This window comes from Notolepis coatsorum (genome assembly GCF_963971535.1).
Source record: "Notolepis coatsorum genome assembly, chromosome: 6".
NCBI lineage: Eukaryota > Metazoa > Chordata > Actinopteri > Aulopiformes > Paralepididae > Notolepis > Notolepis coatsorum.
In genome coordinates, this window is record NC_140170.1 from 16,858,897 (window position 1) to 16,885,176 (window position 26,280).

The 26,280-nt window shown below is 41.2% G+C and overlaps 1 protein-coding gene across 1 annotated transcript in view; it reads left to right on the top strand.

Moving 5' to 3' along the window:
- Nucleotides 1-25,681, top strand: part of parp3 (poly (ADP-ribose) polymerase family, member 3) — a 64,572-nt gene extending 38,891 nt beyond the window's left edge. The window contains exons 10-11 of the mRNA XM_084315979.1: nucleotides 18,168-18,311; nucleotides 22,511-25,681. Coding sequence (XP_084172105.1) covers nucleotides 18,168-18,311; nucleotides 22,511-22,680 — 314 coding nt within the window. The 3' untranslated portion in view covers nucleotides 22,681-25,681. The remainder of the gene's footprint in view (nucleotides 1-18,167; nucleotides 18,312-22,510) is intronic.
- The last annotated feature ends 599 nt before the right edge of the window (nucleotides 25,682-26,280 follow it).

The following is a 26,280-nucleotide window of genomic DNA, read 5'->3' on the forward strand; positions in this document are numbered from 1 at the left end:
GATTATAACTCCCTGCTTGTTATGGTGAGAGGCTGTAGTTAGATTATAACTCCAAGTCTGCTTGTTATGGTGAGAGGCTGTAGTTAGATTATAACTCCAAGTCTGCTTGTTATGGTGAGAGGCTGTAGTTAGATTATAACTCAAAGTCTGCTTGTTATGGTGAGAGGCTGTAGTTAGATTATAACTCCAAGTCTGCTTGTTATGGTGAGAGGCTGTAGTTAGATTATAACTCCCTGCTGGTTATGGTGAGAGGCTGTAGTTAGATTATAACTCCCTGCTGGTTATGGTGAGAGGCTGTAGTTAGATTATAACTCCCTGCTTGTTATGGTGAGAGGCTGTAGTTAGATTATAACTCCAAGTCTGCTTGTTATGGTGAGAGGCTGTAGTTAGATTATAACTCCAAGTCTGCTTGTTATGGTGAGAGGCTGTAGTTAGATTATAACTCCAAGTCTGCTTGTTATGGTGAGAGGCTGTAGTTAGATTATAACTCCCTGCTTGTTATGGTGAGAGGCTGTAGTTAGATTATAACTCCAAGTCTGCTTGTTATGGTGAGAGGCTGTAGTTAGATTATAACTCCCTGCTTGTTATGGTGAGAGGCTGTAGTTAGATTATAACTCCAAGTCTGCTTGTTATGGTGAGAGGCTGTAGTTAGATTATAACTCCCTGCTGGTTATGGTGAGAGGCTGTAGTTAGATTATAACTCCCTGCTGGTTATGGTGAGAGGCTGTAGTTAGATTATAACTCCCTGCTTGTTATGGTGAGAGGCTGTAGTTAGATTATAACTCCAAGTCTGCTTGTTATGGTGAGAGGCTGTAGTTAGATTATAACTCCAAGTCTGCTTGTTATGGTGAGAGGCTGTAGTTAGATTATAACTCCAAGTCTGCTTGTTATGGTGAGAGGCTGTAGTTAGATTATAACTCCAAGTCTGCTTGTTATGGTGAGAGGCTGTAGTTAGATTATAACTCCAAGTCTGCTTGTTATGGTGAGAGGCTGTAGTTAGATTATAACTCCCTGCTTGTTATGGTGAGAGGCTGTAGTTAGATTATAACTCCCTGCTTGTTATGGTGAGAGGCTGTAGTTAGATTATAACTCCAAGTCTGCTTGTTATGGTGAGAGGCTGTAGTTAGATTATAACTCCCTGCTGGTTATGGTGAGAGGCTGTAGTTAGATTATAACTCCCTGCTGGTTATGGTGAGAGGCTGTAGTTAGATTATAACTCCCTGCTTGTTATGGTGAGAGGCTGTAGTTAGATTATAACTCCAAGTCTGCTTGTTATGGTGAGAGGCTGTAGTTAGATTATAACTCCAAGTCTGCTTGTTATGGTGAGAGGCTGTAGTTAGATTATAACTCCAAGTCTGCTTGTTATGGTGAGAGGCTGTAGTTAGATTATAACTCCAAGTCTGCTTGTTATGGTGAGAGGCTGTAGTTAGATTATAACTCCCTGCTTGTTATGGTGAGAGGCTGTAGTTAGATTATAACTCCCTGCTTGTTATGGTGAGAGGCTGTAGTTAGATTATAACTCCAAGTCTGCTTGTTATGGTGAGAGGCTGTAGTTAGATTATAACTCCAAGTCTGCTTGTTATGGTGAGAGGCTGTAGTTAGATTATAACTCCTAGTCTGCTGGTTATGGTGAGAGGCTGTAGTTAGATTATAACTCCAAGTCTGCTGGTTATGGTGAGAGGCTGTAGTTAGATTATAACTCCCTGCTGGTTATGGTGAGAGGCTGTAGTTAGATTATAACTCCTAGTCTGCTGGTTATGGTGAGAGGCTGTAGTTAGATTATAACTCCAAGTCTGCTGGTTATGGTGAGAGGCTGTAGTTAGATTATAACTCCCTGCTGGTTATGGTGAGAGGCTGTAGTTAGATTATAACTCCAAGTCTGCTTGTTATGGTGAGAGGCTGTAGTTAGATTATAACTCCAAGTCTGCTTGTTATGGTGAGAGGCTGTAGTTAGATTATAACTCAAAGTCTGCTTGTTATGGTGAGAGGCTGTAGTTAGATTATAACTCCAAGTCTGCTTGTTATGGTGAGAGGCTGTAGTTAGATTATAACTCCCTGCTTGTTATGGTGAGAGGCTGTAGTTAGATTATAACTCCCTGCTTGTTATGGTGAGAGGCTGTAGTTAGATTATAACTCCAAGTCTGCTTGTTATGGTGAGAGGCTGTAGTTAGATTATAACTCCAAGTCTGCTTGTTATGGTGAGAGGCTGTAGTTAGATTATAACTCCAAGTCTGCTGGTTATGGTGAGAGGCTGTAGTTAGATTATAACTAGGGATGTCCCGATCGCCTTTTTTTGCTTCCGATCCGATCCCGATCATGTGATTTTAAATATCTATCGATCCGATCGTTTCCGATCCGATCTTTCACATTAGTAATCAATTTTGATGCATTTTTGTCAGAAACTGGCAGAGCGAGACAAGCCCATCTGTTGCCTATAGTCCGGGGCGCGAGAGCGGAGGCTTTTGTTATTACATTCACCCTGAGAAATGTGCTTCTGCTTCATATGAGAAATATTAAAAGTTTCAATATATGTTTGCACATTAGTATACATTCAGTGTTCGACTTATGTAATGGTCCATTCTGGTCTGAAACGCTGACGATAATCCTCAGTCACGTTATCCTCCAGGTGAAAAGTTAGTCTGAAAACTTCGCCTCCAGTCTGTCCTCCTTGCAAACATTGCAACTGGCTTGACTTTCTATTTTAAAATGCTTAGTTCCAAACCTCTGACATTAAGTCTAGCTGCTCAAGTCAGTGGATATTAACCGTATTTCGGGAGCGACGTGTTGTACTGTTGTTGTGATGTGGTCGAGCGTGTAGCGTCTAAATTAAAGGGGTGTTTGTTGCAACGGTGAAAATTAAAGGGGAATGTGTTTGTTGTGGACAATTATTCTGCTCTGTGTGACAATAAATACATTAATGATGATATATTATATGTAATTTAAAACCAAAACTAAGGCCTCCGTATGAGTTTAAGACGTGGACATGGTCATGTTTGTTGAATAAAATTTCTCTTTTTTTGACTGCCGATTTTTATTATTATTTTTTCCCAATCCCCGATCCTCTGAAAAGCACGTGATCGACGCCGATCACGTGATCGGATCGGGACATCCCTAATTATAACTCCAAGTCTGCTGGTTATGGTGAGAGGCTGTAGTTAGATTATAACTCCAAGTCTGCTTGTTATGGTGAGAGGCTGTAGTTAGATTATAACTCCAAGTCTGCTGGTTATGGTGAGAGGCTGTAGTTAGATTATAACTCCAAGTCTGCTTGTTATGGTGAGAGGCTGTAGTTAGATTATAACTCCAAGTCTGCTGGTTATGGTGAGAGGCTGTAGTTAGATTATAACTCCAAGTCTGCTGGTTATGGTGAGAGGCTGTAGTTAGATTATAACTCCAAGTCTGCTTGTTATGGTGAGAGGCTGTAGTTAGATTATAACTCCCTGCTTGTTATGGTGAGAGGCTGTAGTTAGATTATAACTCCAAGTCTGCTTGTTATGGTGAGAGGCTGTAGATAGATTATAACTCCAAGTCTGCTGGTTATGGTGAGAGGCTGTAGTTAGATTATAACTCCCTGCTTGTTATGGTGAGAGGCTGTAGTTAGATTATAACTCCAAGTCTGCTGGTTATGGTGAGAGGCTGTAGTTAGATTATAACTCCCTGCTTGTTATGGTGAGAGGCTGTAGTTAGATTATAACTCCAAGTCTGCTGGTTATGGTGAGAGGCTGTAGTTAGATTATAACTCCAAGTCTGCTGGTTATGGTGAGAGGCTGTAGTTAGATTATAACTCCCTGCTTGTTATGGTGAGAGGCTGTAGTTAGATTATAACTCCAAGTCTGCTTGTTATGGTGAGAGGCTGTAGTTAGATTATAACTCCCTGCTGGTTATGGTGAGAGGCTGTAGTTAGATTATAACTCCCTGCTGGTTATGGTGAGAGGCTGTAGTTAGATTATAACTCCCTGCTTGTTATGGTGAGAGGCTGTAGTTAGATTATAACTCCAAGTCTGCTTGTTATGGTGAGAGGCTGTAGTTAGATTATAACTCCAAGTCTGCTTGTTATGGTGAGAGGCTGTAGTTAGATTATAACTCAAAGTCTGCTTGTTATGGTGAGAGGCTGTAGTTAGATTATAACTCCAAGTCTGCTTGTTATGGTGAGAGGCTGTAGTTAGATTATAACTCCCTGCTGGTTATGGTGAGAGGCTGTAGTTAGATTATAACTCCCTGCTGGTTATGGTGAGAGGCTGTAGTTAGATTATAACTCCCTGCTTGTTATGGTGAGAGGCTGTAGTTAGATTATAACTCCAAGTCTGCTTGTTATGGTGAGAGGCTGTAGTTAGATTATAACTCCAAGTCTGCTTGTTATGGTGAGAGGCTGTAGTTAGATTATAACTCCAAGTCTGCTTGTTATGGTGAGAGGCTGTAGTTAGATTATAACTCCCTGCTTGTTATGGTGAGAGGCTGTAGTTAGATTATAACTCCAAGTCTGCTTGTTATGGTGAGAGGCTGTAGTTAGATTATAACTCCCTGCTTGTTATGGTGAGAGGCTGTAGTTAGATTATAACTCCAAGTCTGCTTGTTATGGTGAGAGGCTGTAGTTAGATTATAACTCCCTGCTGGTTATGGTGAGAGGCTGTAGTTAGATTATAACTCCCTGCTGGTTATGGTGAGAGGCTGTAGTTAGATTATAACTCCCTGCTTGTTATGGTGAGAGGCTGTAGTTAGATTATAACTCCAAGTCTGCTTGTTATGGTGAGAGGCTGTAGTTAGATTATAACTCCAAGTCTGCTTGTTATGGTGAGAGGCTGTAGTTAGATTATAACTCCAAGTCTGCTTGTTATGGTGAGAGGCTGTAGTTAGATTATAACTCCAAGTCTGCTTGTTATGGTGAGAGGCTGTAGTTAGATTATAACTCCAAGTCTGCTTGTTATGGTGAGAGGCTGTAGTTAGATTATAACTCCCTGCTTGTTATGGTGAGAGGCTGTAGTTAGATTATAACTCCCTGCTTGTTATGGTGAGAGGCTGTAGTTAGATTATAACTCCAAGTCTGCTTGTTATGGTGAGAGGCTGTAGTTAGATTATAACTCCCTGCTGGTTATGGTGAGAGGCTGTAGTTAGATTATAACTCCCTGCTGGTTATGGTGAGAGGCTGTAGTTAGATTATAACTCCCTGCTTGTTATGGTGAGAGGCTGTAGTTAGATTATAACTCCAAGTCTGCTTGTTATGGTGAGAGGCTGTAGTTAGATTATAACTCCAAGTCTGCTTGTTATGGTGAGAGGCTGTAGTTAGATTATAACTCCAAGTCTGCTGGTTATGGTGAGAGGCTGTAGTTAGATAACTCCCTGCTTGTTATGGTGAGAGGCTGTAGTTAGATTATAACTCCAAGTCTGCTTGTTATGGTGAGAGGCTGTAGTTAGATTATAACTCCAAGTCTGCTTGTTATGGTGAGAGGCTGTAGTTAGATTATAACTCCAAGTCTGCTTGTTATGGTGAGAGGCTGTAGTTAGATTATAACTCCAAGTCTGCTTGTTATGGTGAGAGGCTGTAGTTAGATTATAACTCCAAGTCTGCTTGTTATGGTGAGAGGCTGTAGTTAGATTATAACTCCAAGTCTGCTGGTTATGGTGAGAGGCTGTAGTTAGATTATAACTCCCTGCTTGTTATGGTGAGAGGCTGTAGTTAGATTATAACTCCAAGTCTGCTTGTTATGGTGAGAGGCTGTAGTTAGATTATAACTCCAAGTCTGCTTGTTATGGTGAGAGGCTGTAGTTAGATTATAACTCCAAGTCTGCTTGTTATGGTGAGAGGCTGTAGTTAGATTATAACTCCAAGTCTGCTTGTTATGGTGAGAGGCTGTAGTTAGATTATAACTCCAAGTCTGCTTGTTATGGTGAGAGGCTGTAGTTAGATTATAACTCCAAGTCTGCTTGTTATGGTGAGAGGCTGTAGTTAGATTATAACTCCAAGTCTGCTGGTTATGGTGAGAGGCTGTAGTTAGATTATAACTCCAAGTCTGCTTGTTATGGTGAGAGGCTGTAGTTAGATTATAACTCCAAGTCTGCTTGTTATGGTGAGAGGCTGTAGTTAGATTATAACTCCAAGTCTGCTTGTTATGGTGAGAGGCTGTAGTTAGATTATAACTCCAAGTCTGCTGGTTATGGTGAGAGGCTGTAGTTAGATTATAACTCCAAGTCTGCTTGTTATGGTGAGAGGCTGTAGTTAGATTATAACTCCAAGTCTGCTTGTTATGGTGAGAGGCTGTAGTTAGATTATAACTCCAAGTCTGCTTGTTATGGTGAGAGGCTGTAGTTAGATTATAACTCCAGCTGCTTGTTATGGTGAGAGGCTGTAGTTAGATTATAACTCCAAGTCTGCTTGTTATGGTGAGAGGCTGTAGTTAGATTATAACTCCAAGTCTGCTTGTTATGGTGAGAGGCTGTAGTTAGATTATAACTCCAAGTCTGCTTGTTATGGTGAGAGGCTGTAGTTAGATTATAACTCCAAGTCTGCTTGTTATGGTGAGAGGCTGTAGTTAGATTATAACTCCAAGTCTGCTTGTTATGGTGAGAGGCTGTAGTTAGATTATAACTCCAAGTCTGCTTGTTATGGTGAGAGGCTGTAGTTAGATTATAACTCCAAGTCTGCTTGTTATGGTGAGAGGCTGTAGTTAGATTATAACTCCAAGTCTGCTTGTTATGGTGAGAGGCTGTAGTTAGATTATAACTCCAAGTCTGCTTGTTATGGTGAGAGGCTGTAGTTAGATTATAACTCCAAGTCTGCTTGTTATGGTGAGAGGCTGTAGTTAGATTATAACTCCAGTCTGCTTGTTATGGTGAGAGGCTGTAGTTAGGCTGCTTGTTATGGTGAGAGGCTGTAGTTAGATTATAACTCCAAGTCTGCTTGTTATGGTGAGAGGCTGTAGTTAGATTATAACTCCAAGTCTGCTTGTTATGGTGAGAGGCTGTAGTTAGATTATAACTCCAAGTCTGCTTGTTATGGTGAGAGGCTGTAGTTAGATTATAACTCCAAGTCTGCTTGTTATGGTGAGAGGCTGTAGTTAGATTATAACTCCAAGTCTGCTTGTTATGGTGAGAGGCTGTAGTTAGATTATAACTCCAAGTCTGCTTGTTATGGTGAGAGGCTGTAGTTAGATTATAACTCCAAGTCTGCTTGTTATGGTGAGAGGCTGTAGTTAGATTATAACTCCAAGTCTGCTTGTTATGGTGAGAGGCTGTAGTTAGATTATAACTCCAAGTCTGCTTGTTATGGTGAGAGGCTGTAGTTAGATTATAACTCCAAGTCTGCTTGTTATGGTGAGAGGCTGTAGTTAGATTATAACTCCAGTCTGCTGGTTATGGTGAGAGGCTGTAGTTAGATTATAACTCAAGTCTGCTGTTATGGTGAGAGGCTGTAGTTAGATTATAACTCCAAGTCTGCTTGTTATGGTGAGAGCTGTAGTTAGATTATAACTCCAAGTCTGCTTGTTATGGTGAGAGGCTGTAGTTAGATTATAACTCCAAGTCTGCTTGTTATGGTGAGAGGCTGTAGTTAGATTATAACTCCAAGTCTGCTTGTTATGGTGAGAGGCTGTAGTTAGATTATAACTCCAAGTCTGCTGGTTATGGTGAGAGGCTGTAGTTAGATTATAACTCCAAGTCTGCTGGTTATGGTGAGAGGCTGTAGTTAGATTATAACTCCAAGTCTGCTTGTTATGGTGAGAGGCTGTAGTTAGATTATAACTCCACTGCTTGTTATGGTGAGAGGCTGTAGTTAGATTATAACTCCAAGTCTGCTTGTTATGGGTGAGAGGCTGTAGTTAGATTATAACTCCAAGTCTGCTGGTTATGGTGAGAGGCTGTAGTTAGATTATAACTCCCTGCTTGTTATGGTGAGAGGCTGTAGTTAGATTATAACTCCAAGTCTGCTGGTTATGGTGAGAGGCTGTAGTTAGATTATAACTCCCTGCTTGTTATGGTGAGAGGCTGTAGTTAGATTATAACTCCAAGTCTGCTGGTTATGGTGAGAGGCTGTAGTTAGATTATAACTCCAAGTCTGCTGGTTATGGTGAGAGGCTGTAGTTAGATTATAACTCCCTGCTTGTTATGGTGAGAGGCTGTAGTTAGATTATAACTCCAAGTCTGCTTGTTATGGTGAGAGGCTGTAGTTAGATTATAACTCCCTGCTGGTTATGGTGAGAGGCTGTAGTTAGATTATAACTCCCTGCTGGTTATGGTGAGAGGCTGTAGTTAGATTATAACTCCCTGCTTGTTATGGTGAGAGGCTGTAGTTAGATTATAACTCCAAGTCTGCTTGTTATGGTGAGAGGCTGTAGTTAGATTATAACTCCAAGTCTGCTTGTTATGGTGAGAGGCTGTAGTTAGATTATAACTCAAAGTCTGCTTGTTATGGTGAGAGGCTGTAGTTAGATTATAACTCCAAGTCTGCTTGTTATGGTGAGAGGCTGTAGTTAGATTATAACTCCCTGCTGGTTATGGTGAGAGGCTGTAGTTAGATTATAACTCCCTGCTGGTTATGGTGAGAGGCTGTAGTTAGATTATAACTCCCTGCTTGTTATGGTGAGAGGCTGTAGTTAGATTATAACTCCAAGTCTGCTTGTTATGGTGAGAGGCTGTAGTTAGATTATAACTCCAAGTCTGCTTGTTATGGTGAGAGGCTGTAGTTAGATTATAACTCCAAGTCTGCTTGTTATGGTGAGAGGCTGTAGTTAGATTATAACTCCCTGCTTGTTATGGTGAGAGGCTGTAGTTAGATTATAACTCCAAGTCTGCTTGTTATGGTGAGAGGCTGTAGTTAGATTATAACTCCCTGCTTGTTATGGTGAGAGGCTGTAGTTAGATTATAACTCCAAGTCTGCTTGTTATGGTGAGAGGCTGTAGTTAGATTATAACTCCCTGCTGGTTATGGTGAGAGGCTGTAGTTAGATTATAACTCCCTGCTGGTTATGGTGAGAGGCTGTAGTTAGATTATAACTCCCTGCTTGTTATGGTGAGAGGCTGTAGTTAGATTATAACTCCAAGTCTGCTTGTTATGGTGAGAGGCTGTAGTTAGATTATAACTCCAAGTCTGCTTGTTATGGTGAGAGGCTGTAGTTAGATTATAACTCCAAGTCTGCTTGTTATGGTGAGAGGCTGTAGTTAGATTATAACTCCAAGTCTGCTTGTTATGGTGAGAGGCTGTAGTTAGATTATAACTCCAAGTCTGCTTGTTATGGTGAGAGGCTGTAGTTAGATTATAACTCCCTGCTTGTTATGGTGAGAGGCTGTAGTTAGATTATAACTCCCTGCTTGTTATGGTGAGAGGCTGTAGTTAGATTATAACTCCAAGTCTGCTTGTTATGGTGAGAGGCTGTAGTTAGATTATAACTCCCTGCTGGTTATGGTGAGAGGCTGTAGTTAGATTATAACTCCCTGCTGGTTATGGTGAGAGGCTGTAGTTAGATTATAACTCCCTGCTTGTTATGGTGAGAGGCTGTAGTTAGATTATAACTCCAAGTCTGCTTGTTATGGTGAGAGGCTGTAGTTAGATTATAACTCCAAGTCTGCTTGTTATGGTGAGAGGCTGTAGTTAGATTATAACTCCAAGTCTGCTGGTTATGGTGAGAGGCTGTAGTTAGATAACTCCCTGCTTGTTATGGTGAGAGGATGTAGTTAGATTATAACTCCAAGTCTGCTTGTTATGGTGAGAGGCTGTAGTTAGATTATAACTCCAAGTCTGCTTGTTATGGTGAGAGGCTGTAGTTAGATTATAACTCCAAGTCTGCTTGTTATGGTGAGAGGCTGTAGTTAGATTATAACTCCAAGTCTGCTTGTTATGGTGAGAGGCTGTAGTTAGATTATAACTCCAAGTCTGCTTGTTATGGTGAGAGGCTGTAGTTAGATTATAACTCCAAGTCTGCTGGTTATGGTGAGAGGCTGTAGTTAGATTATAACTCCCTGCTTGTTATGGTGAGAGGCTGTAGTTAGATTATAACTCCAAGTCTGCTTGTTATGGTGAGAGGCTGTAGTTAGATTATAACTCCAAGTCTGCTTGTTATGGTGAGAGGCTGTAGTTAGATTATAACTCCAAGTCTGCTTGTTATGGTGAGAGGCTGTAGTTAGATTATAACTCCAAGTCTGCTTGTTATGGTGAGAGGCTGTAGTTAGATTATAACTCCAAGTCTGCTTGTTATGGTGAGAGGCTGTAGTTAGATTATAACTCCAAGTCTGCTTGTTATGGTGAGAGGCTGTAGTTAGATTATAACTCCCTGCTGGTTATGGTGAGAGGCTGTAGTTAGATTATAACTCCAAGTCTGCTTGTTATGGTGAGAGGCTGTAGTTAGATTATAACTCCAAGTCTGCTTGTTATGGTGAGAGGCTGTAGTTAGATTATAACTCCAAGTCTGCTTGTTATGGTGAGAGGCTGTAGTTAGATTATAACTCCAAGTCTGCTGGTTATGGTGAGAGGCTGTAGTTAGATTATAACTCCAAGTCTGCTTGTTATGGTGAGAGGCTGTAGTTAGATTATAACTCCAAGTCTGCTTGTTATGGTGAGAGGCTGTAGTTAGATTATAACTCCAAGTCTGCTTGTTATGGTGAGAGGCTGTAGTTAGATTATAACTCCAAGTCTGCTGGTTATGGTGAGAGGCTGTAGTTAGATTATAACTCCAAGTCTGCTTGTTATGGTGAGAGGCTGTAGTTAGATTATAACTCCAAGTCTGCTGGTTATGGTGAGAGGCTGTAGTTAGATTATAACTCCAAGTCTGCTGGTTATGGTGAGAGGCTGTAGTTAGATTATAACTCCAAGTCTGCTTGTTATGGTGAGAGGCTGTAGTTAGATTATAACTCCAAGTCTGCTTGTTATGGTGAGAGGCTGTAGTTAGATTATAACTCCAAGTCTGCTTGTTATGGTGAGAGGCTGTAGTTAGATTATAACTCCAAGTCTGCTTGTTATGGTGAGAGGCTGTAGTTAGATTATAACTCCCTGCTTGTTATGGTGAGAGGCTGTAGTTAGATTATAACTCCAAGTCTGCTTGTTATGGTGAGAGGCTGTAGTTAGATTATAACTCCCTGCTTGTTATGGTGAGAAGCTGTAGTTAGATTATAACTCCCTGCTTGTTATGGTGAGAGGCTGTAGTTAGATTATAACTCCAAGTCTGCTTGTTATGGTGAGAGGCTGTAGTTAGATTATAACTCCAAGTCTGCTGGTTATGGTGAGAGGCTGTAGTTAGATTATAACTCCAAGTCTGCTTGTTATGGTGAGAGGCTGTAGTTAGATTATAACTCCAAGTCTGCTTGTTATGGTGAGAGGCTGTAGTTAGATTATAACTCCCTGCTTGTTATGGTGAGAGGCTGTAGTTAGATTATAACTCCCTGCTTGTTATGGTGAGAGGCTGTAGTTAGATTATAACTCCCTGCTTGTTATGGTGAGAGGCTGTAGTTAGATTATAACTCCAAGTCTGCTTGTTATTGTGAGAGGCTGTAGTTAGATTATAACTCCAAGTCTGCTTGTTATGGTGAGAGGCTGTAGTTAGATTATAACTCCCTGCTTGTTATGGTGAGAGGCTGTAGTTAGATTATAACTCCAAGTCTGCTTGTTATGGTGAGAGGCTGTAGTTAGATTATAACTCCAAGTCTGCTTGTTATGGTGAGAGGCTGTAGTTAGATTATAACTCCAAGTCTGCTTGTTATGGTGAGAGGCTGTAGTTAGATTATAACTCCAAGTCTGCTTGTTATGGTGAGAGGCTGTAGTTAGATTATAACTCCAAGTCTGCTTGTTATGGTGAGAGGCTGTAGTTAGATTATAACGCCAAGTCTGCTGGTTATGGTGAGAGGCTGTAGTTAGATTATAACTCCAAGTCTGCTTGTTATGGTGAGAGGCTGTAGTTAGATTATAACTCCAAGTCTGCTTGTTATGGTGAGAGGCTGTAGTTAGATTATAACTCCAAGTCTGCTGGTTATGGTGAGAGGCTGTAGTTAGATTATAACTCCAAGTCTGCTGGTTATGGTGAGAGGCTGTAGTTAGATTATAACTCCAAGTCTGCTTGTTATGGTGAGAGGCTGTAGTTAGATTATAACTCCAAGTCTGCTTGTTATGGTGAGAGGCTGTAGTTAGATTATAACTCCAAGTCTGCTGGTTATGGTGAGAGGCTGTAGTTAGATTATAACTCCAAGTCTGCTTGTTATGGTGAGAGGCTGTAGTTAGATTATAACTCCAAGTCTGCTGGTTATGGTGAGAGGCTGTAGTTAGATTATAACTCCAAGTCTGCTTGTTATGGTGAGAGGCTGTAGTTAGATTATAACTCCCTGCTTGTTATGGTGAGAAGCTGTAGTTAGATTATAACTCCCTGCTTGTTATGGTGAGAGGCTGTAGTTAGATTATAACTCCAAGTCTGCTTGTTATGGTGAGAGGCTGTAGTTAGATTATAACTCCAAGTCTGCTTGTTATGGTGAGAGGCTGTAGTTAGATTATAACTCCAAGTCTGCTGGTTATGGTGAGAGGCTGTAGTTAGATTATAACTCCAAGTCTGCTTGTTATGGTGAGAGGCTGTAGTTAGATTATAACTCCAAGTCTGCTTGTTATGGTGAGAGGCTGTAGTTAGATTATAACTCCCTGCTTGTTATGGTGAGAGGCTGTAGTTAGATTATAACTCCCTGCTTGTCATGGTGAGAGGCTGTAGTTAGATTATAACTCCCTGCTTGTTATGGTGAGAGGCTGTAGTTAGATTATAACTCCAAGTCTGCTTGTTATGGTGAGAGGCTGTAGTTAGATTATAACTCCAAGTCTGCTTGTTATGGTGAGAGGCTGTAGTTAGATTATAACTCCCTGCTTGTTATGGTGAGAGGCTGTAGTTAGATTATAACTCCAAGTCTGCTTGTTATGGTGAGAGGCTGTAGTTAGATTATAACTCCAAGTCTGCTTGTTATGGTGAGAGGCTGTAGTTAGATTATAACTCCAAGTCTGCTTGTTATGGTGAGAGGCTGTAGTTAGATTATAACTCCCTGCTTGTTATGGTGAGAGGCTGTAGTTAGATTATAACTCCCTGCTTGTTATGGTGAGAGGCTGTAGTTAGATTATAACTCCCTGCTTGTTATGGTGAGAGGCTGTAGTTAGATTATAACTCCCTGCTTGTTATGGTGAGAGGCTGTAGTTAGATTATAACTCCCTGCTTGTTATGGTGAGAGGCTGTAGTTAGATTATAACTCCCTGCTTGTTATGGTGAGAGGCTGTAGTTAGATTATAACTCCAAGTCTGCTTGTTATGGTGAGAGGCTGTAGTTAGATTATAACTCCAAGTCTGCTTGTTATGGTGAGAGGCTGTAGTTAGATTATAACTCCAAGTCTGCTTGTTATGGTGAGAGGCTGTAGTTAGATTATAACTCCCTGCTTGTTATGGTGAGAGGCTGTAGTTAGATTATAACTCCCTGCTTGTTATGGTGAGAGGCTGTAGTTAGATTATAACTCCAAGTCTGCTTGTTATGGTGAGAGGCTGTAGTTAGATTATAACTCCAAGTCTGCTTGTTATGGTGAGAGGCTGTAGTTAGATTATAACTCCCTGCTTGTTATGGTGAGAGGCTGTAGTTAGATTATAACTCCAAGTCTGCTTGTTATGGTGAGAGGCTGTAGTTAGATTATAACTCCAAGTCTGCTTGTTATGGTGAGAGGCTGTAGTTAGATTATAACTCCCTGCTTGTTATGGTGAGAGGCTGTAGTTAGATTATAACTCCAAGTCTGCTTGTTATGGTGAGAGGCTGTAGTTAGATTATAACTCCAAGTCTGCTGGTTATGGTGAGAGGCTGTAGTTAGATTATAACTCCAAGTCTGCTGGTTATGGTGAGAGGCTGTAGTTAGATTATAACTCCAAGTCTGCTTGTTATGGTGAGAGGCTGTAGTTAGATTATAACTCCAAGTCTGCTTGTTATGGTGAGAGGCTGTAGTTAGATTATAACTCCCTGCTTGTTATGGTGAGAGGCTGTAGTTAGATTATAACTCCAAGTCTGCTTGTTATGGTGAGAGGCTGTAGTTAGATTAGATTTAAATGTATTGTCATCAGTAGATTACAACGATGGTAGTAAGTCATATGGCCAGCAGCGTTAACTAGTAAGAGTAGTAGCTAAGGGATATGTACAGATATAGATATAGTATCTACAGATATGGAAAAAGGATTATATGCAGCTATGTACAGACATATGTGGATATATATATATAGTGCTGTCAATAGATAAAAAAAATTTAACTAATTAATTCCACACTTTTCTGTAATTAATCTAGATTACTCTAGATTAAAAATAGCATGTTTCTACTTAAGACCGAAGCTTGTAACACAGGGCTGTACGCTAAGCTTTTTCACTAGGGGCACCCTTGCCCCTAAATGAGAAATTTAGGGGCAAAAAATTTTTTTTAGGGGCACATTTTTAAATAACAATTTTACCATTATTTATATCGATTGTTTTTGATTAAAAAAAAAATTATTTTATATAATTTTTTTTTAATAAAATATATATATTATATAATCATACTTGTAGTTGTATTATCTGCGAGACATCGCCACCACGCAACAAGTCTAAATGCTCGCTATATGCAACCAGCTCCACTGTCTGTGTGTACTGAGTAGCCTCCAGCTACGGCCAGGATTCTCCGGAGCTGCAGCTGGGCCCTATACTGTAGCCTCCAGCTACGGCCAGGATTCTCCGGAGCTGCAGCTGGGCCCTATACTGTAGCCTCCAGCTACGGCCAGGATTCCCCGGAGCTGCAGCTGGGCCCTATACTGTAGCCTCCAGCTACGGCTAGGATTCTCCGGCGCTGCAGCTGGTCCCTATTGACTATATTCAGCGTGCCCTCAGCTCGAATACGCATCGACTCAGTGTTATAAGACATTGATATCAGGAGCTATCTGAACTATTTAGTTTAATGGGACGTTTCGTTTTGAACAGTAAGCTAACGCGAGCTATCATGCACTACTAGACTTGCTGGACTGCATTTGTTGATATCAGTAGCTAGCCGGCTGGCAGGCTCACCGAGGTCCCAGTGTCCCACTAGAGACTAGTGTTTACAACAGCCACGGGTGCGGGAGGGAGGAGGAACAGCAGACGCCGCAGCTCTCTCCGTGTGTCTGAGTTCAGTTCAGTTCGGCTCACTATAGGAGGTCGAACGCGTCGAAAATATGAAGCAATACTAACTTTACTTTTCTTCATAGCTAAATCAGACAGTCAGCCAGTCTATCAGAGTGAGTGCTCAGTCGATTGTTCCCGCTGATCATACCTGCTGAGTGCTCACTGCTCAGCTCACGTGAGTGACGGCATCGCGTCATCACACGCCTTGGATAATTTAGGAGTGAAATGCGAATCCAAGGCTTGAAAGCACTACTCGCAAGCCCGCCCCCAGATAATATTTACCAATCGCAACGGCCAATTAAAGGGGCAATTCGCGACGATATCATCGCAGTGTACAGCCCTGTAACAGATATTTACTTGAGTAAAATCATGGAATTAATGTAAAATCAACACAAAGAAAGACTATTTTAATAGCTTTATTTGAATACAGTTTCTCTCCTGTGAAATACAAATGTTCAACAAAACCATCAACATTGACTCAGCTAGACCTCTTTCTTATATCCACGGTGCTAACATTGAAGATTTTTCACTCCATAGATTAATCTAGATTAATTTATTTTAATGCTTTAAATAAATTAAATTAATCTCAAGTTAAAGCATTAATTTTGACAGCCATTATATATATATAGTATACAGTATATACAGCATTATTGTACATGCTATATCATACAGAGTTATATGGGTTATATATGCAGGTGTATAAGTAGGTATATAGAAGGATTATATCTGGGTATATTCAAGCAGATATGGATATATATATATATATAATGTGGTAAATATATACATGCATATATACGTAAATACAGCACTATTGTACCTGCTATCATACAGAGTTATGCCGGTGTAAGTAGGTATATAGAATTGTATGCAGGTATATTCAGACAGATATGGTAAAAAAAAAAATGCATTTAATCGCATGATGATTTTTCTTTATTGTCTTAAAGGGGCTATGCGTTATAAATGTCATTTTTCAGTCTCTAGCATTGTATTATAGTAATAGGAGTTCGTATCAATGTGTTTTTGGGCCTAAATACTATATTGACGAATTCCTCAGCTACAGCCCATCCCCTGTTTGCCTCTAGTAAATCAGGTCATGTTGATTTGACGAGCTGGGCAACGTCACAGGGCGCTGTTTATAGCGCACGGTGATGTGATTGGCTCTGTGGTTTTAGTAATGCCCGCCTCCATTCTTCGACAGACAGACCGGCGTTAGCTCTCGGGACTCGGGAGCGATCGCTAGCTAGTTAGCACCAGCCGGGGCCGGCGTTAGCAACCGGGGGCGTCGCGGAGCATTCAGCCTGCTGGCTACCTAGATCCACTTCAACCAGCGTCGCGGAGCATTCAGCCTGCTGGCTACACAGCTTGTCGGTGTGCTAATAGCCTCTGCAAGCTAACGGTAGCTGGCTCCAGGCTATTAGCACATCGACAAGCTGCTGGAGCTCCCGACGCTCGGCTGGTTGAAGTGGATCTAGGAATGCTCCGCGACGCTCCCGGTTGCTATCATGTGCAGGTCCTCTTCTCAGACCTGTGTACTGCACACGCATCATGCAAGCTACACATCGCTGCATGTTGATCAATGGTGGCCCACTCGGTGCATCACAGTGGGCTACTATTGTGCTAACAACAACCGCGGTGTCCGGCTTGTCGGCCGGCATGAGTGCTCGATTTAAAATGGTTCTCTCCTCTTTGTATACCTTTGTCCTCACAAGTATTCTGCCAGGGAACTTATGGATACGACAATAGTAGTAGTTATAAGGTGTTTGATCATTGTGTCGTTGTACATATTGTGTATACACCGTTAGAAGCTAACGTAGCTTAGCTTGGTAGCTATTGTGCTAACAACATACCCCGACGTCTAGCTTGTTAGCCGGCATGAATGCCCGATTTAAAATGGTTCTCTCCTCTTCGTATACCTTTTTCCTCACAATTATTCTGCCAGGGAACTTATGGACACGACAATAGTAGTAGTTATAAGGTGTTTGAGCTTGTAACGTTAGTTAGCTCATAGCTATCGTTTGAGCTTGTAACGTTAGTTAGCTCATAGCTCTCGTGTACCACGATAGCTATGAGCTAACTAACGTTACAAGCTCAAACACCTTATAACTACTACTATTGTCGTGTCCATAAGTTCCCTGGCAGAATACTTGTGAGGACAAAGGTATACAAAGAGGAGAGAACCATTTTAAATCGGGTATTCATGCCGGCTAACAAGCTAGACGTCGCAGCATGTTGTTAGCACAATAGTAGCCCACTGTGATGCACCGAGTGGGCTACTATTGATCAACATGCAGCAACATGTAGCTTGCATGGTGCAGTGCTTTGCCCCACAGGTCTGAGAAGAGGACCTGTGGTACCCTTGACTGATATTTCATAATCAAAACTGTTAGATCAACCCTGAAAACTGAAAATATCTGTGGTAATAGTTCATAACATGGACTCTCAGAGTGATGGAACCTATATTAGCTTCTAACGGTGTATACACAATATGTACAACGACACAATGATTTACATTATTACAAATATGGTAACGTGGTTGTGGCTTTTACAAATAGTGGTAACATATATATATATAGATAGACAGTACTGCTACATCTCTATATTTATGACATACCATATTTGTATGTAACCTGAAACCTAAGGGGGGACCCTGATGTAAACAAGACGAAAGTCTTTCTCTGGTCTGCATCCCCTTAACAATTGTGTGTATTGAGCTGTACTGTATTGTACCCATTCTACAATCTGTTAATAAAGTTTTCAATCAATCAATCAATCAATCAATAAGACCTCCACCTGGATGGAATGACGGGGAGATGGGCGGAGCTATTTGGTGGGTGGCTGTCACTCAAAGTGTGGGTGGAGCCAAGCCAATAATAGCCTGCTTCCATGAGGCTGAAAAATGCTGGTTTTGAGTACAAGATTAGAAATATAAAACAATGATTATTTTTGGAATAAAAATTACACATGTGTTACATAGACTCACAGGAAGTGTGTAAAGTTGCCCAAATAGTGCTAGGAATAGCACTGCATGACACCTTTAACATGTTTCTTGCCGTGTGTGTGCAGTGCGAACCTCCGGCCACACGGGGGTGATGTTCCTGAATGAAGTGGCGCTGGGTAGAGAACACACCATCACTCAGGACGACCACGCGCTGAAGACGGCGCCTGCCGGCTGCGACAGCGTGGTGGCACGAGGACAGGTGGAGCCAGGTAACGTAACGTGACATGTTCCTTTATTGATCTCCTTGGGGGACATTTACATTTACCACATTTACTCAGGGGGGATAGTTACTGTCAAATAAGCCATAGTATTGTCTCCATAGCTATAATATAGAATATAGATATAGCCCTGCAAACACCGCGACGCACACACAGTGAAAATGCCTATATTTTAGCGTGGCCCAGTGAGAACGGGATACGGATAATAGCTGGCAGTGAATGAGTTAAGAATCAGCAGGGTGCACACACACACACACACACACACACACACACACACACACACAATATGGCATATACATTGCATACATTCGGTAAATAAATGCTTATTCTCTTATAATTACAATAATAAATACAACTATATCTGTATGTATTTGTGTGCGCCTGTGTTTTTAATGGCTTCATTTGGCAGAAATCATTGGGGATTGCGAGTGGATTCTACAGACAGAAGGAATTAAATAATTATAATATATATATTATAACGAAATTATAACATTTAGTTTGCTCATGGAAGTACAGGGACAAACAATCCATGATTTAATTAAAACTCATAATAACACAAACAAATTGATCTGTTTATTTATGAATGTTTCACGAGTTGCACACAAAGCGGGCTTTACTGGTGGCATATAACAACAGCACCTCCTGGTGGCATATAACAGAACAGCACCTCCTGGTGGCATATAACAGAACAGCACCTCCTGGTGGCATATAACAGAACAGCACCTCCTGGTGGCATATAACAGAACAGCACCTCCTGGTGGCATATAACCGAACAGCACCTCCTGGTGGCATATAACAGAACAGCACCTCCTGGTGGCATATAACCGAACAGCACCTCCTGGTGGCATATAACAGAACAGCATCTCCTGGTGGCATATAACAGAACAGCACCGCCTGGTGGCATATAACAGAACAGCACCTCCTGGTGGCATATAACAGAACAGCTCCTCCTGGTGGCATATATAACGGAACAGCAATCAACCTCAGAATTAACCCTGTCGGCACCGCGGTAGTATGGTAGAGAGTCCTGTAACTGTATATTGTTTCTTTACCTTTCTGTGACCGTACCTCATCGAACGTTACATAAGTTACATATATTACTGCTCACAGCCCTCCAGGCGTTGCTGTTCATATCTCGTCGTGGTAAGACCTGGTCATAAAAAAATGACCTTCTCCTCCATTATTGATTTGGTTTGTTTGGTTGCCGTCAATTTATCTTCAGATACCTCAGGTTTCGTTAGCCTCATACGATATAATTGCTTACGTAATTTTTCAAGATTTTTGGAAAAGAAGAAAAAACTAATTTTCCAGCAAATGTGTACACGTTTTTAATAAATATTTTGAAAATAAGTTCTACAAGGTGTATCAACAAGTTTGCAAAAATACAAAAACACAACAACCATTGCGTAACAAAATAAGGTGACTTTAAACTAAATATGTCGTGACTTAGGCATTTTTTCCTCGTACATACTGTACATACATGTCGTACACTAAGGCAGTTGTTGTTATACTTTCCTAAGTCATGCGATCGCCATCTGTGTATGTAACGTTAACCCTTTCACTGCCACACGACAGAAGGTTAACCCTTTACGGGCTAATGATGCTAATGACGGAGAATCGCCGTCGGTTGTGTGATAGTAAAGGGCTTAACCTTCTGTATTGTCACAGTGAAAGGGTTAACCGGCTGTCGTGTGGCAGTGAAAGGGTTCAAATGCACAAGCCACACGAGTGAGTTAGGCAGATGGGGATTTTTTAACGTAAGCGTTCTGATTGAGTGAGGACGCAGCAAGAACAGAGAGACTAATGCTCAGCTTCTTCCCTCAGCCAATCAGAACAATGAACACTGATCTCTCCACACACATGAACACACACATACACACAACACAACATTCTGCACTCGCACACACACAACACGCACCATAGGTCACTTTAAACACACAAGAAAAGGACACTTTAAAGGAAGGAAAAAGGACACTTTAAGAAAATAACTTGTTGTGATTGTTGCATAGTATAGTTAGTAACAGCAAGTATAGCATAGGGACATAGAAGTACAACTGCACATTGTATAGGAGTGTACATAGGATCCAGTGCCTTTAAGTGGATTATTAACATGTCTATTTTATCATGTCTATTCTTATTATTATTACTACTATTTGGGGCTGTCTTAAATGCTTTGAACGTTCGATTCGATGGCACAAGCTTCGAACATTCAAAAAAAAAAATCAATTTTTTTTTTTTACTTCGATTTGTGTGTGTGTGTGTGTGTGTGTGAACTACCCATCCCAGTTAGGACAGCCGAATCCCGTCCAATCTTTCGCCGTCGACTAAAGACTCACTTCTTCAACCATTATCTGAAATGATAAAAAAAAAAAAAAAAATCTAACCCTGACTAACCTTACTGTCATGCACTTGTCCTAATAAACTAACCTACACTGTAACACGCAACACTTTGATGAACATTGTTACTCAGCTGATAGAGTTGTACCCTTCTTGCTGTCTTGTCGTACAGAACTTGTAAGTCGCTTTGGATAAAAGCGTCAGCTAAATGACTAAATGTAAGTGTGTGTGTGTGTGTAGGTGTGTGTGTGTGTGCGCGCACCTTGTAGAATTCCACACATAAGAAAGAAAGATACTGGGATGAATAAACAAAATAGGAAATAAAATGTAGAAATGCATGCAATACATAAATAAATATGAATCTCCATATATGAAATATAATATTTAGATGAGGTGCTACTGAGATGTTTTGGTGAGTTCTTTGTTTTTTTGTGGAAGTTGCCCTTCTTAAAAATGCATGAACATTCACTGATAATTGGTCTGTAGTGGAGTCTACAAGGTCTACATTGCCGGACCTTGTAGAATCCGGACCTTGTAGACTGACATAATTCTGTGCATAGTTTAGTCTACACAGGCCATATTTCAAATAATCAAAATCTTACTTCATTCATCTTAAACATTCTTGATTTGGGGGATTGGTAGTTCCCATGAAATCTGAAGTTGTTCAAACGACAACAGCGATCCACCTTGAATTAAATCACACAGCCGAGTGAAACCTTGTTGGATGCGTCAGTCACGAAAGGGGCTACTTAATTAATTAATCCAATCCACTTTATTTATAGAGCACATTTAAAAACAACAACGTTTACGAAAGTGCTGTACAAGTCCCACAACATAAGATAAAAAAATAAAAAAATATTACAAAAAAAGATTTTTTTTTATTTTTTTTCCGAAGCTTCGAATTAAAATCGAAGCTCGGCCCCGAAGCTTCGATTGCCAAAAAAAGCTTTGAAGGTCAGCCCTACTACTATTACTATTGTTTTATTGCACAATCGTAGCGGGCATGGCCAACCGCATTTCACTGTATGCCCTGGTATGTATGTGATGAATAAACTCTTGAATCTTTAATCTTGACGTAGGCACTGAGCCAGGGCGATGCAGCAGTGTGAGGAGAGTACAGTTCTCAGAAATTCTACAGAAATCTCAATTTGGCCAAAAAATTACTTAGGCTTTTACAAGGTTTGTAGTCCCGCCCCTCGGTTGATTTGATCGGCTCATCGATCAATAAGGTGACAGTTGAGGTCGGTGCGCTTTGCAGGGCTAAAGTTGAAACTGTTAAAAAAAATGATGTCAAAAAATGATGTCAGACGGGATCACAGCTAGGGATGCTCCGATATTGGCATCGGTATCGGTCGCCAATATCACTAAAATAGCTGGGTCGGGTATCGGTAAAAAAAATATATATATATATATATATCGGATTATTATTAAAATTTCTTTATATTATAATAAGAAATAAAATAAGAAATAACAATTCAGTACATTTATATCTGTGTGTTAATTTGTTAGATTTAGTTTCACTAAGTTAGGAAAGTAATGTTTTAAGTCAAGCCTGATGTTGCCTTGTTGCACAAAAGAATGATCCCAGTCTCTTCCACACAGTGACAGTGAGGCATACAGTTTATTAATTTAATGAATGAAGTTTATTTTCTTGTCATTGTTTACAACCAATCAAAAACACACTCCTTTACAATTCTTAAACAAAATATATTTTAATATAAATATTTTAAAAAAAAACTTGGGATTATTGAATCGGTATCGGCCGATACCCAAACCCAGGTATCGGTATCGGGACTGAAGAAGTCGGATCGGTGCTGCATCCCTACTCACAGCTCAACTCCTGTCCTCCTCAGACCCCTCCGAGGACGTCCTCATCACGCTGGACGGGAAGGCGGTGGCTGTGCCTCAGGGGAAGCCGCTGAAGCAGCCTCGGTTCAACCAGAGCTCCTTCAGCAACAGCGAGTACCTCGTCTACAAGGAGAGCCAGTGTCGCATGCGCTACCTGCTGGAGCTCCACATGTAGAGAGAGAGAGAGAGATCCTAGTTAGTTACACACAGTCCTCATATCCCTCCTAGTTACACACAGTCCTCATATCCCTCCTAGTTACACACAGTCCTCATATCCCTCCTAGCTACACACAGTCCTCATATCCCTCCTAGGTACACACAGTCCTCATATCCCTCCTAGCTACACACAGTCCTCATATCCCTCCTAGTTACACAGTCCTCATATCCCTCCTAGTTACACACAGTCCTCATATCCCTCCTAGCTACACACAGTCCTCATATCCCTCCTAGTTACACACAGTCCTCATATCCCTCCTAGCTACACACAGTCCTCATATCCCTCCTAGTTACACACAGTCTTCATATCCCTCCTAGTTACACACAGTCCTGATATCCCTCCTAGTTACACACAGTCCTGATATCCCTCCTAGTTACACACAGTCCTCATATCCCTCCTAGTTACACACAGTCCTCATATCCCTCCTAGTTACACACAGTCCTCATATCCCTCCTAGTTACACACAGTCCTCATATCCCTCCTAGTTACACACAGTCCTCATATCCCTCCTAGTTACACACACAGTCCTCATATCCCTCCTAGTTACACACAGTCCTCATATCCCTCCTAGTTACACACAGTCCTCATATCCCTCCTAGTTACACACACAGTCCTCATATCCCTCCTAGTTACACACAGTCCTCATATCTCTCCTAGTTACACACAGTCCTCATATCCCTCCTAGTTACACACAGTCCTCATATCCCTCCTAGTTACACACAGTCCTCATATCTCTCCTAGTTACACACAGTCCTCATATCCCTCCTAGTTACACACAGTCCTCATATCCCTCCTAGTTACACACAGTCCTCATATCCCTCCTAGTTACACACAGTCCTCATATCCCTCCTAGTTACACACAGTCCTCATATCCCTCCTAGTTACACACAGTCCTCATATCCTTCCTAGTTACACACAGTCCTCATATCCCTCCTAGTTACACACACAGTCCTCATATCCCTCCTAGTTACACACAGTCCTCATATCTCTCCTAGTTACACACAGTCCTCATATCCCTCCTAGTTACACACAGTCCTCATATCCCTCCTAGTTACACACGGTCCTCATATCCCTCCTAGTGACACACAGTCCTCATATCCCTCCTAGTTACACACAGTCCTCATATCCTTCCTAGTGACACACAGTCCTCATATCTCTCCTAGTTACACACAGTCCTCATATCCCTCCTAGTTACACACAGTCCTCATATCCCTCCTAGTGACACACAGTCCTCATATCCCTCCTAGTTACACACAGTCCTCATATCCCTCCTAGTTACACACAGTCCTCATATCTCTCCTAGTTACACACAGTCCTCATATCCCTCCTAGTTACACACAGTCCTCATATCCCTCCTAGTTACACACGGTCCTCATATCCCTCCTAGTGACACACAGTCCTCATATCCCTCCTAGTTACACACAGTCCTCATATCCTTCCTAGTGACACACAGTCCTCATATCTCTCCTAGTTACACACAGTCCTCATATCCCTCCTAGTTACACACAGTCCTCATATCCCTCCTAGTGACACACAGTCCTCATATCCCTCCTAGTTACACACAGTCCTCATATCCCTCCTAGTTACACACACACACACACACACACACACACACACACACACACACAGTCCTCCACACGCATGCATCTCATCAGAGAGGTCAGCGTGCAGGGTCGCTTGGGGTTCAGTGCCTTGCTCAAGGGCACTTAGGCAGGAGGAGGAGAGATCTGAAAGGCTTGGCTGCACTGTTGCATCACATGGTGGTGGTTGGTACAGGTACAGTTGCCCTCCCCACTCTCAGTATATGAATCTGGATCCTCTCAGTGCCTTATCTTTTGCACTGTGTTTGCTGCACTACTCAGGTCTGCTCTAAATAGTTATCCTCTCGCCTTCTTCAGGATGAAAATGTCTTTGTTATTTGTGTTTATCTGGAGGTTTATCTCCTGTAATTCTATGCACTTATGGTTTAATGTTGGTAGAAGAAAATAATAATTGTACTGTACTAGGGCTGGGCGATAAAACGATATCTTTTAATAATCAATAATAATTGATAATAAAAATTATATCGATAATAAAAAAAATAGTGGACAGACTTGTCTTTCTTGCCCGCAACTTAAAGTAATGGCTTTGCTTGTCCAAATGACAATACTGACCAAATTGAGATTTATTTTTCTCTTGTCCATTTATTTTGTTTGCTTTCTACTTTAAAATACAGTTTGAAACCGTCTGTACACAGTAGGCTATGTGTATAAAAAAATATATATATATTTTTTTTAATACTAATAAAAATATTGATAATTATTGATATTGAACGATATGACTTTTTTATTGTGATAAAATGTTTGGCCATATCGCCCAGCCCTACTGTATGTGTGCAGACGAGTTGTTAAGAGGAGGGGGACGGACCGCGTGTTTAAGCGCCATTAACGACGCAAGCCTAATGTTGAGGCCGAGTTGCTTAGCAACGCTCTGGAAGTGCCTGTGTTGTGTGGAGGCTACGTTCACACTACAAGTCTTTACAAGTTTAGTAAAGTTTAAGTTTACAAGTTTTGTTTTCAATTAGTGCTCAATTCTCAACGGTTTGTACCTGGGTAGTGGATTGTAACGGTTTGTACCTGGGTAGTGGATTGTAACGGTTTGTACCTGGGTAGTGGATTGTAACGGTTTGTACCTGGGTAGTGGATTGTAATGGTTTGTACCTGGGTAGTGGATTACCCAGCATGCCATGGGACCTCTCAGGCAAATATGCACTGCAACATGACTAAGTTTAACCCGTTATGAACCAATAAAACGACACGCTCACCCATCCTGGAGGGGTTTATTTTTTGTCTCAATTCTGATTAGACTTCACTGTTTGCACTCTGGTTGGATGCCAAACTTATTCCCGTACTGTACTTGTGCACGATGACGATACATATCTTTATTTTAATATCTGAAATAAAGGATGAAGAAAAATGAACCTTCTTATTGTCTTTTTACTATTATGTGTCCTACTTCTATGCTACTATACTTGTGTACATGGAGCATTTATGTCTCTTTTATCTCTTTGATTATTAAGTGCTTTACAATTTGTTCCTCACATTTTTACCCATTCACTCACATTCACACACGGAAGGTGCCAACCTGCACATCGGGAGCAATTGGGGGTTAAGTGTCTTGCTCAAGGACACTTCGACACACTGCCCGGGAGGAGTGGGAATCAAACCGAGAAGCTCCGAATTACCAGGCGACTGCTCTACCTCCTGAGACGTGTGGCAGTGAAAGGGTTAACCTGTATTGTCGCAGTGAAAGAGTTAACCCTATGGTAGTGTGGCAGTGAAAAGGGTTAACATTCTGTATTGTCGCAGTGAAAGGGTTAACCATTTGATAGTATGGCAGTGAAAGGGTTGAATGAATGAGAACTTTATTTAACAGATTGCAGAATGGCTACAATACAGTACGGCTCAATACACACAATTCTTAAGGAGATGCAGAACAGAGAAAGACGTTTGTCTTGTTTGTCTAAGAGCGGGCATAATAGACAGCCTCCTCCCCACCGCATGTATATATTCTCTCCCC